The following is a 16,166-nucleotide window of genomic DNA, read 5'->3' on the forward strand; positions in this document are numbered from 1 at the left end:
AGACCATTTTTTTCAACGTAGCACACTATATGGTAGTAATATCAATACTGCATATTGCATTGGTAAATATTGAGTTTGTTGCCAGCTAGATTTCAGAATACAAAAATTATGCCATCTAGATTGTTTTTTCTTCACTTCGTCTTGAAGGTTCAACAAATATTCACTTTCCTTGTCAACCTGGCCACTTAATGCCACATTAACGGTGGATTGGATACTTCAAAGAAATAATAGATAATAATATTATAGTAAGATCACATATCAAGCCATAGCACGTATCTTGTATTGATACAATGCAATACATGCTTCAAAGATCATATGTCAACCATTACATATAATCGAACAAATGTGTTAACATGTTAATGAACAATTACTTCTTATTCCAATCTGGCATTTGTTGCAGGTAATTTATATTATTTCTATTATTATTGTGGAGTTAGTTGCAGAAAAATACCCTTGTGCAAAACATGCTTTTCTCCTGACATGCATGTTGCAGTTTTATCAAATGGAGAAGAAAAGAAGCAGGCCTCGTTTTCTTTCAGTGAAAGAGGAACCGGGCATGAGCATACAACATGATCCTTGAGAAAATAAGATGGCTCCCTGGAATTTAAAAGGGAAATAATGTTATAAATTACTGGCATGTCATTGTCAGCATGAAGCTACTCTTATTTTGAGACCATTAGAATAAAAAAAGAACCATTCAAAAGAAAAATCTTATTTTAGGGATCAGCTAAAATTGCATAGTGCATCACACTATTCCTAAGACTAAAATTTTGCCACATCTCGTTCTTACCTTAAATTGTGTTTTCTCTCGGCCTTGCATGGAACATAACTGTAAGCACCAGATGAAATATTTGAACTCATGTTTAGCTTTAAATTATGTTTTCTTGGCCTTGCATGGAACAGAACTGTAAGTACAAAGTGGAATATTTGAACACCCATGTCTAGAGTCGTTGATGCATGCAGTTTATATTGATAGTGGATCATCAGGTAAGCTATAGAAACATATAGCATGAGCACTACATGCCTTGGATTCTAGGTTCATCAAGACTTATTGATTTGAATGATGCATTAGCACCATCTAGTTGTGTTTGGTCAACTGCAACTACAAAATATGTTTTGGGCAAGTAAATGGATGATGAACACTCATGGTTTGCAAAATTTATTGATAAAAATATTAACATTAAAATTATAAAGCAAATTAAGGTAGCGATGGTGTGCATGAAAGGGGATTTAGAGAAAGGGGATAGTAAGGCAGAAATACCTACACTGAGGCTGATGCCATTGCAAGTATATGATTTGATCAGATACATTATCCTACATACATCCTACATCTGATTTATGCACACGAAAATAAGGAGAGGTCGTTCCTCCTGATACAACAGACCGAAACAACATATAACTGGACATTTAATAAATCGATAAAAGATCAAGAATTACTGAGAGAAGTGCCAGGTTGACTCGAACATGGAGCAGAATTAGAGGCATAATACAATAGATCAAACCAACCTGCACATGCAGTAACCCATCATGCATGTAATAAGTCAGAAAAATAAATTCTAGCAACAGTGATGGTTCTTCCTCGTGGTGACGCTCCTGAGGAAATGGCGGCGAATGTCGTTTAGAGAGGGGAACCATCGCCTCCTTCAGTCTCCAGCTGTTGCTGGCTAGCTCTGGTGACCTCCATGTGACGGTCACGGACGGCGGCGTGCTCCCGAGCCTCGATTCTCTTTGCCCCATCGGTCAGCGACGCTGCCTTTTGTCGATGTTGTCGTTCCCGTTGGTATAGCTTCCATGTCTCTTGTCTTCCTGCTTCTTGGGTTCCTCTCACCTCACGTGCTCTCGGGCTGGAGCAATCCAATAATTTGATTAACAGCACCAACAACACTTTTGAAGTGAAAAAACAACATAGTTGGATGGAATACGAAGCATGGGGGAGAAGGGGTACAAAAGATCTGCACCAGCGAAGAAAACATATAATAACATCAATCTATGCAAGGAGAGGATATGTAGGCGCATCCCAGGGCATGAGGAGGGGGGGGGGGGGGGGGGGAGGCAGCCGGATTGTAACGCACATCCACCATTAGTGCTCGCGAGTAACGCACGTCCACCGCCATTATGGCTCGCATCAACGATGCCTTAAATCCATGACTGTATGTTAGAGCATCTCTAACAGCCGCGCTTCACGTCGCGCGCAAAAAACCTGTTTGCCGCGCGCGCTTCGGCTGGTTTAGCGCGCCCGCCAGCGCTGGCTCCAGCAGCCGCGCTATAATGGAGCGCGCGCGCGTGCGACTCGCCGGGCATTTAACATATATGGCATTTTGAACACAAAATGAGTTGCGAGGCCGACGCTCGGCGGAGCTCCGGTGGTGGCGACGCCAACGCTCCCCGCGCTAGGGTTTCCGGCGGCGGCGGCGGGGGGGGGGGGTCGCGGCTGTACAACCGTGTGAGCGGGGTGCCGGTGTGCGCGTCCATGGGTGACAGGGCGCCAGCGCCGGCGCGCGCGGGGCGTAGGAGGAGGAGAGGAGAGAGTGCGGCGCGAGCGCTCGAGTGTGCCGCGCGCGGAAGCAGGCGCCCGAAATACACCGCGCGGGATAGTGCTTCCGACCGCGCGCCCAACTCGTTATAGCGCGCACGTCGTTTTTGCGCGCCGCTGGAGCCACCCTCCGCGTTGCGCGCGCGCTAAAACGTCATAATTTGCGGCACGGCGCTAGTTTAGCGCGGCTGTTGGAGATGCTCTTACCCCGTTTCTTCAACCCTCCACAGACGCCGCATCGCCCGTTCGGATCGCTCGGCGGATCCCCCACCGCCCGAGCGCGGGCTCCTGTTGTGTCCCGTTGGGCTCACCGGGCCCAAGCGTGGCCTTCTATTGTCCCAGCCTTTTTAGCGCTTTCTAGCGATGTACGGACACTCATATCGAATTAGAAGAAAAACCAACAGCCGGAGACGCCCACAATTCTAGATCCGATGGCTGAAAACACTGATTGCCTGAGATGGTCTGGTTAGTGCACAGTTTTAATATATCTAAATTTATGAATAGGATTGTAAATTTGTCTATATATTACTCCCTCCGTTCCGAATTACTTATGGCACGTATGGATGTATCTAGATGTATTTTAGTTGTAGATATACATCCATTTCAGCGACGAGTAATTTGAAGCGGAGGAAGTAACATGCAATGGAAAAGCCCAAGTGTGGCAAACATTTATAAGTCTTTCATCCATGAACAACGTTGAGGAGGTCGTGCATCGCATATATCCTACTCGGTATAGTACTTGGCCACGCATGTGGCGTGCGTGCTAGACGACATGAGGCTGCAGCCCCGCGCGTGTCGAGCTTCTCGATCGGGTGCGATGTGTCGGGTAGGGGTAGGGCCCGATCTATGCAAAGGCTCAAGCTTTCCCTCCGCTGCGATCCGTCCGTCTAGCAAGGGGTCGTCAGCTGGTAGCGAGGCGATGAAGTATGCCGTTCACTATTGTGGTGGCCGAGCCGGCCGGTGCGACGGTGATAGGTAGTTTCACGGAGGCATTACAGGGGGATAAGATGTGCAGCCAAAGTCCAAGAGAAGGCCACGCAGGCAAGATACCTTGTTGACATGGTGTGCTGGGTGGACACTGGTAGTTGGGACCCGCTTCACAGAACACGTCAAAAAAATTTAAAATAGGGTAATTTCTGTCAAAATCTGTAAAACTATGGGATAAAAATAACTTACTGTTCATTAAATCCTCAGTCTGGCTAATGTAAGTTGTCGTCGCCAACATAATATTGTAGGATTATTATGCTAGATCTATAAATAGGATTGAGTGGACTGGAACAAGCTGAGCAATATAAATCTCGGCAAGCCACAAAAGATAAGGTATCAAGCATATGCTATTTCATAATTTGTATGATCTGCTAAGCTTCAGATCGCAAGTGGCCGTATGCATCTTTCTGATGCAGAGGCCGGGGAGTCCTCCCTTTTTGAAAAAAGAAAAAAAAAGCTTCAGATCGCATTACCAAACTGCGAGGAAACACTGCACTGCATGGATGGATTCACCTCGTGCTATGTTGCGTGAAGCAAGCAACCAAACTACTAGGAGTAGAAACATTCACATGTTAGATACATGAATAAAAATAAACTACTAATATGTGGAAGTACGACCAAAGGATGATCCCAGAAAATCGCTTCAGAATCATTAACACACACTCTACTCATGGTTGCCAGGATATTTTGAACATGACCTGAGACGGAGGCCAAGACGAAGAGTAGATTCAGCCTCGATCTTGTAGTCCGCTAGTGTAAGGCCATCGTCCAGCTGCCGCCCGCAATAGATGAGGCGTTGCCTTGCCGGGTCAATACGTTCCACTTGCTCAATCTTCTCCTTGACACTGTGAATGGTATCCGAGCTCTCAACCTGCAGCGTCAAGGTTTTCCATATCAAATTCTTGACGAAGATCTGCATTTGTCTGGGTCTGAGACAGATGACAAGGTCGAGAGTGGCTCCATTCTGGATGTTATAATAGGCCAAAATACGGCTGCCCTGTAAGGTTGAGTGCGGATCAACTCTCAATATCATCGCCATCTTTTTGAACATGAGGCGTTGCTGGCCTGGATGAATACCATACTCATCGTTAATCCTCATCTTGATACTGTCAATAGTATCCGAGCTCTTAACATAGAGAGGGTTGTCCAGTGCGTTGATGTAGATTTTCATCCTTTCTTGGAGGTGGAAATGAAACTCAAAACCGGACATAGACATATCCCTGATGCCATAATTAGCCAAAGTGAAGCTGTCCACCATTTCCTCCCCCTTGAAGATAAGATGATGTTGAACCTGGATCTTTGCCTTGACAGCACGGATGGTATCTGATGGCTCCACCGGGAGGATGACCACCTTGCCGCTGAGGGTCTCCACAGAAATCTCCAGCACTCCACGGAGGGCAAGAAGAAGGGTAGACTCCTTTTGGATGTCGTTTTGGGCCAAGGTGCAGCCATCCTCCAGCTGCTTGCCACCAAATGTGAGACGCTGCTGGTCTGGAGGGATGCCCTCCTTGTCATGGATCTTATTCTTCACCTTCTTCATAGTATCTGAACTCTTGACATCAATAGTGATGGTTCCGCCAGTGAGGGTCTTAACAAAGATCTGCATCTGAAACAAATGAGCACACCAAACATCAATGATTTTTGGACAAAATGAAAAGAACATCAACAACTCCAACAAAGACTAGAACAAATAGCAGAAATGTACACATGAGCCCACAAATAGGCACGTGCTATGGTAGTAAACGTTGATGTTGCATGGATGCGCAGAACTAGAACATCCTTAGGTACCAGGAAGAGAAAAATAACGATCATTTTGACACTGACTGACCTTTCTTATTCAACGATATGATTGACAGTTTGAATCTTCGGGAAGCCAGTATGTCGGGGCGACAATTCACTTGGGCCAATAATCGTCCGGTACCGACATACGAGAAACTCGATCGGGTACTCATGGATACCGAATGGGAACTAAAATTCCCTCTGGTAACAATGGGTGCCCTAGAGCGTATTGAGACACTTCTGGACCATGCACCCATCATTCTTGAGTCTCACTCTGCTAGTCCTCCCGCTGCTCGCCACCCATTCAAATTCAAATTGGGATGGTTACAAGTGATGACTTTGCAAATATGGTTAAGAATGCATGGGAGAGGCCCGCCGTTGGTCGCACACCAATTCAGAGATGGAACTTCAAAATTTGAGCCGCAAGGCCCTTCCTAACTGGAAGGGTGAAACACACCACTGGCATATATAAAAAAGAAAAGCAGCGTCTTTCCACTATTATTGATGACCTCGACAAAATCGCAGAGACTCGCAGATTGTCTCAACATGAGATTGACATAAAAAAGCAATCCAATGAGCAAATGGCACGTCTATTGCGAGAAGAGGAACTCAATTGGTACCGAAGATCCGGCGCCCAAATCATTCTCGAGGGAGATAGCGATACACGTTATTTCCAATTGGTTGCCAATGGGAGACACCGAAAGAAGTGTATTTTTAGCCTCGAACAGGATGAGGGACGGATCGAAGGCTAGGAAGAGCTTAAGCTTTATATAACAAAATACTACAAGTCTCTATTTGGGGCTCCAGATGAAGGAAACTTCAGTCTCGATGAGACCCGAATAGATCATATTCCACAAGTCATGACTGAAAAGAACGATATCCTGACGGCACCTTTCTTTGAAGAGAAGGTGAGAGCTGCGGTGTTTCAAATGGAACACAATAAAGCTCCAGGACCTGATGGCTTCCCCGCAGAGTTCTATCAAAACTTCTGAGATGTTATCAAGACTGACCTAATGGAGTTGTTCAATTATCTTCATGCCGACCAACTTGACCTATCCGGGCTAAATTTTGGAGAGATTGTTTTGTTGCCCAAGACAAAGGAGGTTGTACGGATCCAACAATACAGACCGATATGCCTCCTTAATGTCAGCTTCAAAATATTCACCAAAGTAGCAACTAATAGGCTCAATGTGGTTGCTAACCATGTTGTTCGACCATCCCAAACGACTTCCATGCAAGGAAGAAATATACTCGATGGAGTAGTTATCCTTCACGAGACCGTTCACGAGATGCACCGGAAGAACATTAGTGGGGTAGTATTGAAAATTGACTTTGAAAAGGCATATGATAAAGTCAAATGGTCATTTCTACAGCAGACCCTGAGAATGAAAGGTTTCTCCAATAAATGATGTGAGTGGATCCAAAATTTCATTACTGGAGGCGGTGTGGCTATCAAAGTCAATGATGTTGTAGGCCATTACTTTCAGATGAAAAAAGGATTACGTCAAGGTGACTAATTGTCTGACATGCTGGCTACTTTGATTGAACGCGCCAAACAGGATGGTCAAATTGCAGGAGTAGTGCCATATCTTGTCGATGGAGGACTCTCTATCTTGCAATATGCCGATGATACGATTCTTTTTATGGAACATGACATTGATAAGGCAAGAAATCTAAAACTTCTGCTTTCAGCTTTTGAGCAAATGCCAGGCTTGAAAATCAACTTCCATAAAAGTGAATTGTTCTGTTTTGGAGGAGCCAAGGAGACGGCTGCACAATACGCTGACTTGTTTGGATGTGCCCAAGGCCAATTTCCAATTAAATAGAAATTCTGATTCATTATCGGCATCTCACTAATGTGGAGTGGAAACATGTTGAAGAGTGATTGGAGAAACGGTTGAGCAGTTGGAAAGGAAAATTGCTTTCCATTGAAGGACGACTAGTTTTGATCAATTATGTCCTCACCAACATGGTTCTCTACATGCTCTCATTTTTTCAACTACCCAAAGGTGTTCTGCAAAGACTGGATTACTTCAGATCTAGATTTTTTTGGCAAGGAGACAGTGAAAAGAAAAAGTATAGACTAACCAAATGGAGCGTCGTTTGCCGACCGAAAGACCAAGGAGGCTTAGGTGTTCAGGACCTCCAGGTCAAGAATGATGCCTTACTAGAGCGTCGTGCCGAACGAATGACCAAGGAGGCTTAGGTGTTCATGACATCCAGGTCAAGAATGATGCCTTACTCAGTAAATGGTTGTTCAAGCTACTTACTGAGGATGGTGTTTGGCAAACTATGCTGCGCAACGAGTATTTAGGCCAAAGTTGTTGTCCCAGGCATATTGGAAGCCCGGTGACTCGCATTTTTGGGCTCGTCTGATGGCGGTAAAGAAACATCTTTTCCGTTTCGGATCCTTCGAGATAAAGGACGAATTGGAGATACGTTTTTCGGAGGACAAGTGGCTAGGAAATACCACTCTCCGAGAACAGTACCCAGCCTTGTACCGCATTGTACGCGATAAGAATGATACTCTTGCGCATGTGATGACCACTTCCCCGCCAGATATATCATTTCGGATGGATTTGGTTAGGCCCTGTCTTGTGTCATGACAACATCTTCTATCCCGTTTGGATCCGATTAACTCGACACAAAGGCGGGATGTGTTTCGATGGAATCTTACTACATCTGGGTCCTTCACAATTGACTCTATTTATCGTGCACTATCGCACATAGAGATTCCAGTGGCCAATAATAAACAAATCTTGAAATCGAAGATGCCACTAAAAGTTAAGATTTTCATGTAGTATCTTCGGAGAGGAGTTGTGCTAACTAAATACAACCTCGCTCGACGCAACTGGAAAGAAAGTAAGAAATGTAGTTTTTGTACTCATGGCGAGACAATCAAACATCTCTTCTTTCAATGCAAGTTTGCGCATTCTACATGGTCAGTTATCCAAATAGCGTCAAATTTGTATCCACCAACAAGTGTTACCAATATATATGGTCTCTGGCTTGATGGAATACCAAATACTTTTAGTACGTTAATACGGGTGGGAGCGTCTGCCTTACTATATGGTCGCTTTGGCTATGTAGAAATGATTATGTTTTTAATGGTAAAATCTCTTCTCCTATGCAGGTTATTTACCATTGTACGCAATGGCTTCGTATGATTTCTACTTTGCACCGAACGGAGTATCAATCGCTGTTTAAGGCCGTGTGTATGCGGTTGGAGCGGGTGGCCAGGGAGGTTTTTACCCAACATGGATGGCAGCATAATCTCCGAATCGGTCCAACTTCTCCGTTGACATAGGCATGGTTTTGGCCCCATATGGCTTTACTGTTGCCACTTTGTCGTTTTTATATTTTTTGTCAGACTGCTTGTTTCATGGCTGTGTGCATGGATGTCAATCTTTATGCTTTGTATCCGCTCGATACTACATTTTGAATTAGATAAAGCACCCTTTATAAAAAAAAGGACATAATGACTACCCGTGGCCTAAATGAATGACCAATTTGAGCATTCATACTACGTCTACGATGTGGTTCCTTAATACGTAAATAAAAGAAAGCCAACTCCGGTGGAGCTAGCACTGAGACCTTGTCGCATTACTTACTTAGCATGTCTTTTCCCTGTATCCAATGTACTCCCTCCGTCCCAAATTTTTTGTCTTACATTTGTCTAAATATGGATATATCAAGTCACTAGTATTAGATACATCCGTATCTAGACAAATTTACAACAAGAATTTTGGGACGGAGGGAATATTATTTTTCTACCCTGTTTTATGAACCTCTGTTTTTTTTCATGTATATGGTTGAACAATCTGCCAAAAACTATCTTTTTTTCAGACAAAGGGTGAACTTTTATTAGCTCAAAATGGAGCATCAGGAGGATACAAACATAATAAGCATACACCCTGCCTTTGCACAGTTAGGATGCACACTGCCAACACCAAGATACACACACACAAATACGCCAGCAAATAGCAAAGTCATATAAGATCAAAGCTATGTGTAGGTGAGGAAAAAACACCCAAAGCATCAACATCCGTGGACGGTAAACTATAACAATGACCATATCCACCCCAATCATCTCATGACACCACAAAAACGACGAGATTTTTCAATAACAACATCTTCTGGAAGGGAGTGACGCTCAAGCGTCGTCATCACCAGATCCTACCATCCAAGGTTGGAATCTAGGTTTTCACCTGGAGAATGAGTCTAAGCATATTCGAGCAAAACAAGGAAACAATGTAGAAACATCTTCATTGTCAGATATAACCAACTCGTGTCAGACCTAGGCTTTAACCCCGGAGCTGGAGTCCAGGTGCTCAAGTACCATCAGCATCGACGACACTCGTGTTTTGTCGCCAACACTTTTCCACGGTCCCTGTGTTCGCCGCACCGCACAACCACCCCTCTGCGTCAAGCCGCCGTTCATAGTTTACATCTCCCTGCTGAAGTCAGCCAGCAGATCTGGAAGGACAAACTCACATCAGATCTTTCGGTGATCACCGCAATCAGGTCTGCCGTCGTGCCGTCTGATTGGAAGCCGCACATAGGCCTGCTTGACTCGTCCGACAAAGCCTCCTCCGCTGCCTCCTGATGTTTGACCATGGTGATCGTCACTGTGATCAAATCCAAGGTGTCAGCCTGCTGCCATCCTCCGCTTCCTCCCGATGTTTGACCATGGTGAACGTTGCTGTGATCCAATCCAAGGTGTCAGCCTGCTGCCATCCACCGCAACTGCCTTTTCCATTATCTCACAGGCAGGATGATGCAATGAGGAGAGGGCGATGGAGGCGTTGGGATGATATTTAGACGAGCAGTGCGGGATTCAGTAGCCGGAGAGCTCAACGGTCACCGATGGGCGGCAGCCCACGGCTGCTGCATCTGGAGCAGCGCTGACCACGATATTGACCGCGCACCTGAGCAAAGCAAGATTCACGTGGATCCATCCGCCACCTTGCCAGCATCACCATTGCTCGGAATATTGGAGCATGTCCCTTGCCGCCGGACCCTCGAGGTTGATGTGGAGGACGAGCTATGGCTCCCTTGGCCTGCCCTTACGGAGAGACGCGCTGGGGAGATCACGGTGCTTGTTAGAATAAATCCGAGGTGCGCGATCGATCCACCGAGGAACAAGCAATCACAGACAATGACGACATCGAGATTTGTTAACGAGGTTCGGCGAACTCGCCTACTCCCCGAGGCAATGACTACGGGCGCTCCTCCCCGAGATACCACAACACCGGCCACCCGGGCGCCGGCACAAGCCGCCGGCACCCCCTTGCGAGCCTGTCGCTATCTAGTTGTCATAGGTTACAACGTGGCATATATAAGAGGCCAAGGGTACAACGTGTCCGACTCCGACACTACAGGTATCCTACCCACACTACAACACCAAGTCCAAGCGTAACCCAACTAGTACAAAATATTCGACACAAACACAACAAACTCCACCTTGGCGAATATTCTCCACCACCTTGAATTTGTCCATGCGTCAAACTTCCATGTACTCCGGACTTGTGTTGTCTTCTTCGTAGCTTACTGAGAGCTACTCGACGAGTCTGCCCCAGACCCGCCGCCGCCGTGAGACCCCGCCGCTACTCCCGCAACTCCAGTCTCCGTGACTCCACCTGCAATAGTGCTCCCTTGCAACTTGTAAAGATGCAAAGCCGTCCTCTCTCCAATCATCACGGTCACCTCATCTTCCATGATTCTCATGGTCTTCCTATCCCGATCACAACGGAATACCATACCACCATCATGAAGAACACCAAGCGAAATTAGATTCCTCCTTAGCCCTGGCACATGCCTGACTCCCCGAAGCATCCGCTCAACTCCGTCAAACATCTTGATTTTGATGTCACCTACTCCAGCAACACGATAACCTATGTCATCGCCCACATAGGCTAAACCAAACTCACCAGACTTGTACGAAGAGAACCACTCCCTGTTGGGTGTCGCATGAAAAGAGCAAGCTGAATCCAACATCCACGCTTCACCTTTGATTGACCGCCTGTCTGATACTATGAGAACATCACTACTGCTGTCTGAGTCATCACCATGAGTTGCCTTATTAGCACTTGCCCCACCGTTGAGTTCTGGACAGTCCTTTCTCATATGTCCCCACTGCTTACACTTGTGACACTGTATATTCTTTTTCTTTTTCTTGTTCTTCCCAGCCTCATATCCCTTCCGCCACTGCTCACCCTTGACTAGCAAACCTTCACCATGAGAGACTTCCACCGCGTTCTTCTTTCTCATATCATAAGATAGCAATGCCGTAGTAATATCCTCATTCTTGACGGTCTCCTTGCCGTGCGTCAAAGTAGTAATCAAATGGTCATAGGATGATGGCAATGAATAAAGAAGCAGAATTGCCCTATCCTCGTCGTCAACCGTCGCACCCAAGCGTGCTAGATCCGTCACGACTTGATTAAAGGTGTTCATATACTCCACAAGATCTGACCCCTCCTGCATCCTCATCCCATACAGCTTTGCTTCAGATACACCTTGGTCGTCGCAGTCTTGGACATAAACTGACTTTCCAGCTTCTCCCAGATCTTCCTCGGCGAATTCTCATCCATCACATGATAAATAACCTGGTCCGACAGACAGAACCGTATAGTCCCGGCTGCTTTCAACTGTAACTCCTGCCAGTCATCAGCCTCCATCTTAGCTGGCTTGGCTTCCTGCAACAACGCCTTCAAGCATCCCTGTTGTACCAACAAATCTTTCACCCTTGTCTGCCATAACCCAAAGCTTTCAGTTTCGTTGAACTTCTCCACCTCAAACCTGGTACCCGATGGCGCCATGGTTCTTTGTACGGCTGACTCCGTGAAAAATAACCGAGCAGTCTTTCCGTGATCCCCAAGTACACGAACGAAACCTCCGCGTACTGCTACTAGCGATCAACGAACTAGTTGGTCTTCACGTCAAAGTGCTCCCTTGGCTCGACTCCAATACTAGCGCAACTTGCTTTGCCTCAGCTCTTGCCTTTCCGATGGATGCACACCACAAATGATAGACTTTTCCTTCCGCCGATTGGATCTGCTGTTTTTGCCTCTGTTTGGTTGGGCCTTCCACGCAGCCGCTTTTAATAAGCGATCCGCGCAGCTCTCCGCCTCATGCACGAGGACGAGTTCCACCAGGACTCTGTCCTGTTTTGTTTTCAAAACAAATCTCAAACATACTTAGCTGTATCCGATTGCACCGCGAGAAACCGCCGAACCTGCCGCTGCCTCCCACATACGCACGCCCGCGTTGGGCTCCGCTGGCCCGCCTCCAGCCGCCCCGTGCTGGACCGCACCTTGGCCCAACTGCGTTGCCCCACATGCTACTGCTGCAGCTGCAGGTCACCTGTCAATCTCGTCGACTCCGAATCTAACTAAACGCTGCTCGACGCAATTGCGTTGCCACGCCGTATTTTCCGATTCCATCGCCGACGCCTGATCCTTCTGCAGTATCTCCACCTTTTCTAGATCAACCAGACAATCACCTCGTAACCTAGCTCATGATACCACTTGTTAGAATAAATCCGAGGTACGCGATCGATCCACCGAGGAACAAGCAATCACAGACAATGACGACACCGAGATTTGTTAACGAGGTTCGGCGAACTCGCCTACTCCCCGGGGCAATGACTACGGGCGCTCCTCCCCGAGATACCACAACACCGGTCACCCGGGCGCCGGCTCAAGCCGCCGGCACCCCCTTGCGAGCCTGTCGCTATCTAGTCGTCATAGGTTACAACGTGGGGTGCCTCCTCATATATAAGAGGCCAAGGGTACAACGTGTCCGACTCCGACACTACAAGTATCCTACCCACACTACAACACCAAGTCCAAGCGTAACCCAACTAGTACAAAATATTCGACACGAACACAACAGTGCTTTGATTTGAGGAAAATTGAGGGAGTAGGTCGTGCAAGGAGGAATCGCGCCTGCGCGGGCCGCCAGCAGGCTTTGCCCGACGTCGAGTGCCTGCAACAGCGAGGGGCGGCGGGGAGGTGAGGTTCCCGCCCATGTCGCCTCAGGGAGATGATGTGGGCGTAGTTTCTAGATATAGTGATTAAGACATACAACTAAATCTTCTACACCAGTTCTCTCTTTATCTTCGATAGGGACAAAACATTCATAAATTCTAAAGCTAACCAACTCTAAGATCCGATAAATCCTTTGAGATACCAAGATACTTCACAGGTAATCGTCAAACGAAATTCACAGACGGTAAGATTTACAGGTATATATATAGCTCAAGATTATTCTTATTTGATGCATTCGGCCTCCTTAAAAATGACCAAATTTGTAGTCATTCTATAAGATTTTTCAGATAATGCACTATATATATACTAGGCATTTCAGTTTACTCAGGTCTACTTCATTTGCTCTTACCAGGCATTTAAGTTTGCTCAGGTACACTCCATTTGGTTTATTTGTTTCACCAAACGAAACTGGGTCCAATTACACTTGTTGTGCATATGAACAAATTGACAAGCATGATTCATTGAGATGGTTTTTAAGCAAGAACCATACAACAATTGTTCTATGTCATTTTCAAATATTTATAAATATATATAAAGTTCAAATATCAGGTAGCTGACAAGGTTTAAGATATCAGGTATCAAATTTCAGGTCATTTAGGATATCGATATCACGTATGATGTAATACCAGACGATACATAGTTAAGTCAATAAAATCTAATCAATTTTTTTAGCTAAGCTTGTTCATATAATGCACTTTCAACACCAATAAATTATGTTCAAGCATAACAAGTGTATTATTTAAAGGTGTTTTTGGCCGTCTGGTCTTAATGAAACATCAAAACTTATACGATGCATACATCATAATCTGACGGTGTGCATATTACCTTAATATCATGATCGATCCATATTAATACTATTTTCTTAAGGAATAGTACGTATTATCTACACATTGGTCGATCCATATTAGTCGAAATATCATGCTAAATATCGATCGCATCTTCCGCTGGGGTATATGTATCTTCTAAAATGTGTGAAAGTGATATTTAGAGCATGGTAGTATGGTACACTAAGTCAGTGTCGGTAGGCTGTTGAAACTCGGTGTCGGTTTATATGTAGAACGTTGAATCCTAGAACATCATCTACGGAAGAGGGGAGCACAAAAAAAGTACGGCGGGACTCACCGGGAATGTGATTAGTTCCAAATCAACGCTGGAGAGGAGAGGCTTGACGCCACAGTTGGGATCGGAGGCGCAGCGGAGCACGTCATCGTCCATCGGCTCCGTCCCGCTCGCGAGCGGTAGCAGCACCTGCAGTCCCCGCCGGCCACACAATTGGAGCTAGCTAGTTAGAGAACTGCATCACGAGTTGACGACATAACCCACGTACGTACGTACGCCATTAGGGAAAAAGGTGCTAGCTAGCTTACCTTGCCGGAGGTAGGAGCAGGACATGGCGCCATGGTGCGTTACGGCGCGCGTGCAAGCTAGGGCTTACTTTTTTCTTTTCTTTTGGCGCTAGCTAGGGTTTTCTTGGCGGCGGCGCATGTGCCCGATCTTATAAGATGTCGTTGGCGTGGTCATGTTTCTATGGTTTTCCATGCATGTAAGCCAAGCAATGCCAATGTGCACTTGTAGCCAATGGCCAAGCAATCCTGCCATTTTATTGCATGTCTCCGAATATCTACCAGCTTCCATATTTTGATATACCAGTATAAAAATTCTGAACTCTGGGGATAGATGTGTTTTTCTTTTTATTTATAGATGTTTACCAACTAGATCTACAGCATACGTGTCCTCTCCATACTCGGAACATCTACCCGATCCCTTATAAAGCGTTAAAGTATTAAAAATCAGTTTTGATTTGCTAAACTGCACCTAGCCGTTCTCTTATAATGCTTAGAGGAGTAAAATATTTACTCCACGGAGTAAAAAAAATCCCTCCCCACCCCGTGCCGCATCCACTCCGGTGCTGCACCACTTGCCTCCACCAGCCACCACATGCCACGCCCCGTCTGATAGTACCACCCAACGCACTCCTCCCCAACATCGATTCTGTCGCTTGTCATTGTCGGGCCAAAATGGGTAGATCTACGTCCGTTGTCGGATTCGATGCACCCAGTCCTCGGCACTGTCCCCTCTTGGAGGGATTCAACGGGGACCGAACCGTGCAGCTACCTCGACCGCTCTGCACCGCCTCTCGGTATGTCTTCCTCCTCTCAGTGCTAGCATCTCATCGTTGACCGCCCGCGGACATAGCCAGTCCACCAGTCGGTCGGGCTCCACCCTCGTCCAGCAGCTTGTCGGAAATACTAATGTATGAATTAATTAAGTCCATATATGAGGCACTGCCTTATATATTCTTATATAATATCTAGGGAATTATTGATATAAAACATCTAAATATTCCATCCCAACCTGGACATGAATTTTATAGAAACTGCATGGTAGTTTAAAGAATACTAACCTTATGAGTGTATAGGTCCCAGTAACATGTCAAGTTCGGGCCGACACATGTGTCGTTTTCTTCAGGCCATGGCGCAAGGCAAACAGATGGATCAATTTAGTTGGTGTTCATGGTGGTGGATGGAGCATGCTCGCCGAATTTGATCCCTGTAGCTGGCGTTCATGCCCGCAGGATTACCCTGATCCCAACCCCTCGGGGCCAATGCAACAAGTTATGAGATTAGAGGCAAGACCAACACAAGCATGTCCATGGCAGATAGGTGATGGAGTATGTAAGAGCGTGTCTAAGGATGTGTGGAAGTTATGGGTGCACGACAGAGATGGTTTCCAACGTTCAAGCGTACATCAACGCTGCGCAGAGGAGGCTACCCTACGAAGGCTTGAACCAATTTGGTTTTCGTTCAAGTTACACG

The 16,166-nt window shown here is 46.1% G+C and overlaps 1 protein-coding gene across 1 annotated transcript; it reads right to left on the reverse strand.

Moving 5' to 3' along the window:
- Positions 1 to 4,039: 4,039 nt before the first annotated feature.
- LOC123161847 (polyubiquitin 11-like) lies at positions 4,040 to 14,866 on the reverse strand. Its single transcript, XM_044579671.1, has 3 exons — positions 14,718 to 14,866; positions 14,473 to 14,598; positions 4,040 to 5,126 (listed from the first exon to the last, which is right to left on the reverse strand). Exons 1-3 carry the CDS (start codon positions 14,748 to 14,750, stop codon positions 4,185 to 4,187), a joined length of 1,101 nt encoding a protein of 366 aa, XP_044435606.1. The 5' UTR covers positions 14,751 to 14,866; the 3' UTR covers positions 4,040 to 4,184.
- Between the last annotated feature and the right edge of the window lie 1,300 nt (positions 14,867 to 16,166).

This window comes from Triticum aestivum, chromosome 7B, assembly GCF_018294505.1.
Source record: "Triticum aestivum cultivar Chinese Spring chromosome 7B, IWGSC CS RefSeq v2.1, whole genome shotgun sequence".
NCBI classification, from domain to species: Eukaryota; Viridiplantae; Streptophyta; class Magnoliopsida; order Poales; family Poaceae; genus Triticum; species Triticum aestivum.

Bases quoted from the DNA above. Each gene is read 5' to 3' on its own strand.
- LOC123161847 (XM_044579671.1), bottom strand. From the start codon at position 14,750: ATGGCGCCATGTCCTGCTCCTACCTCCGGCAAG. The intron at 14,599-14,717 runs GTAAGCTAGCTA...CGGGGACTGCAG, and splicing joins CTGCTCCTACCTCCGGCAAG to GTGCTGCTACCGCTCGCGAG. The intron at 5,127-14,472 runs GTGAGTCCCGCC...CATTTGTTTCAG, and splicing joins TGGAACTAATCACATTCCCG to ATGCAGATCTTTGTTAAGAC.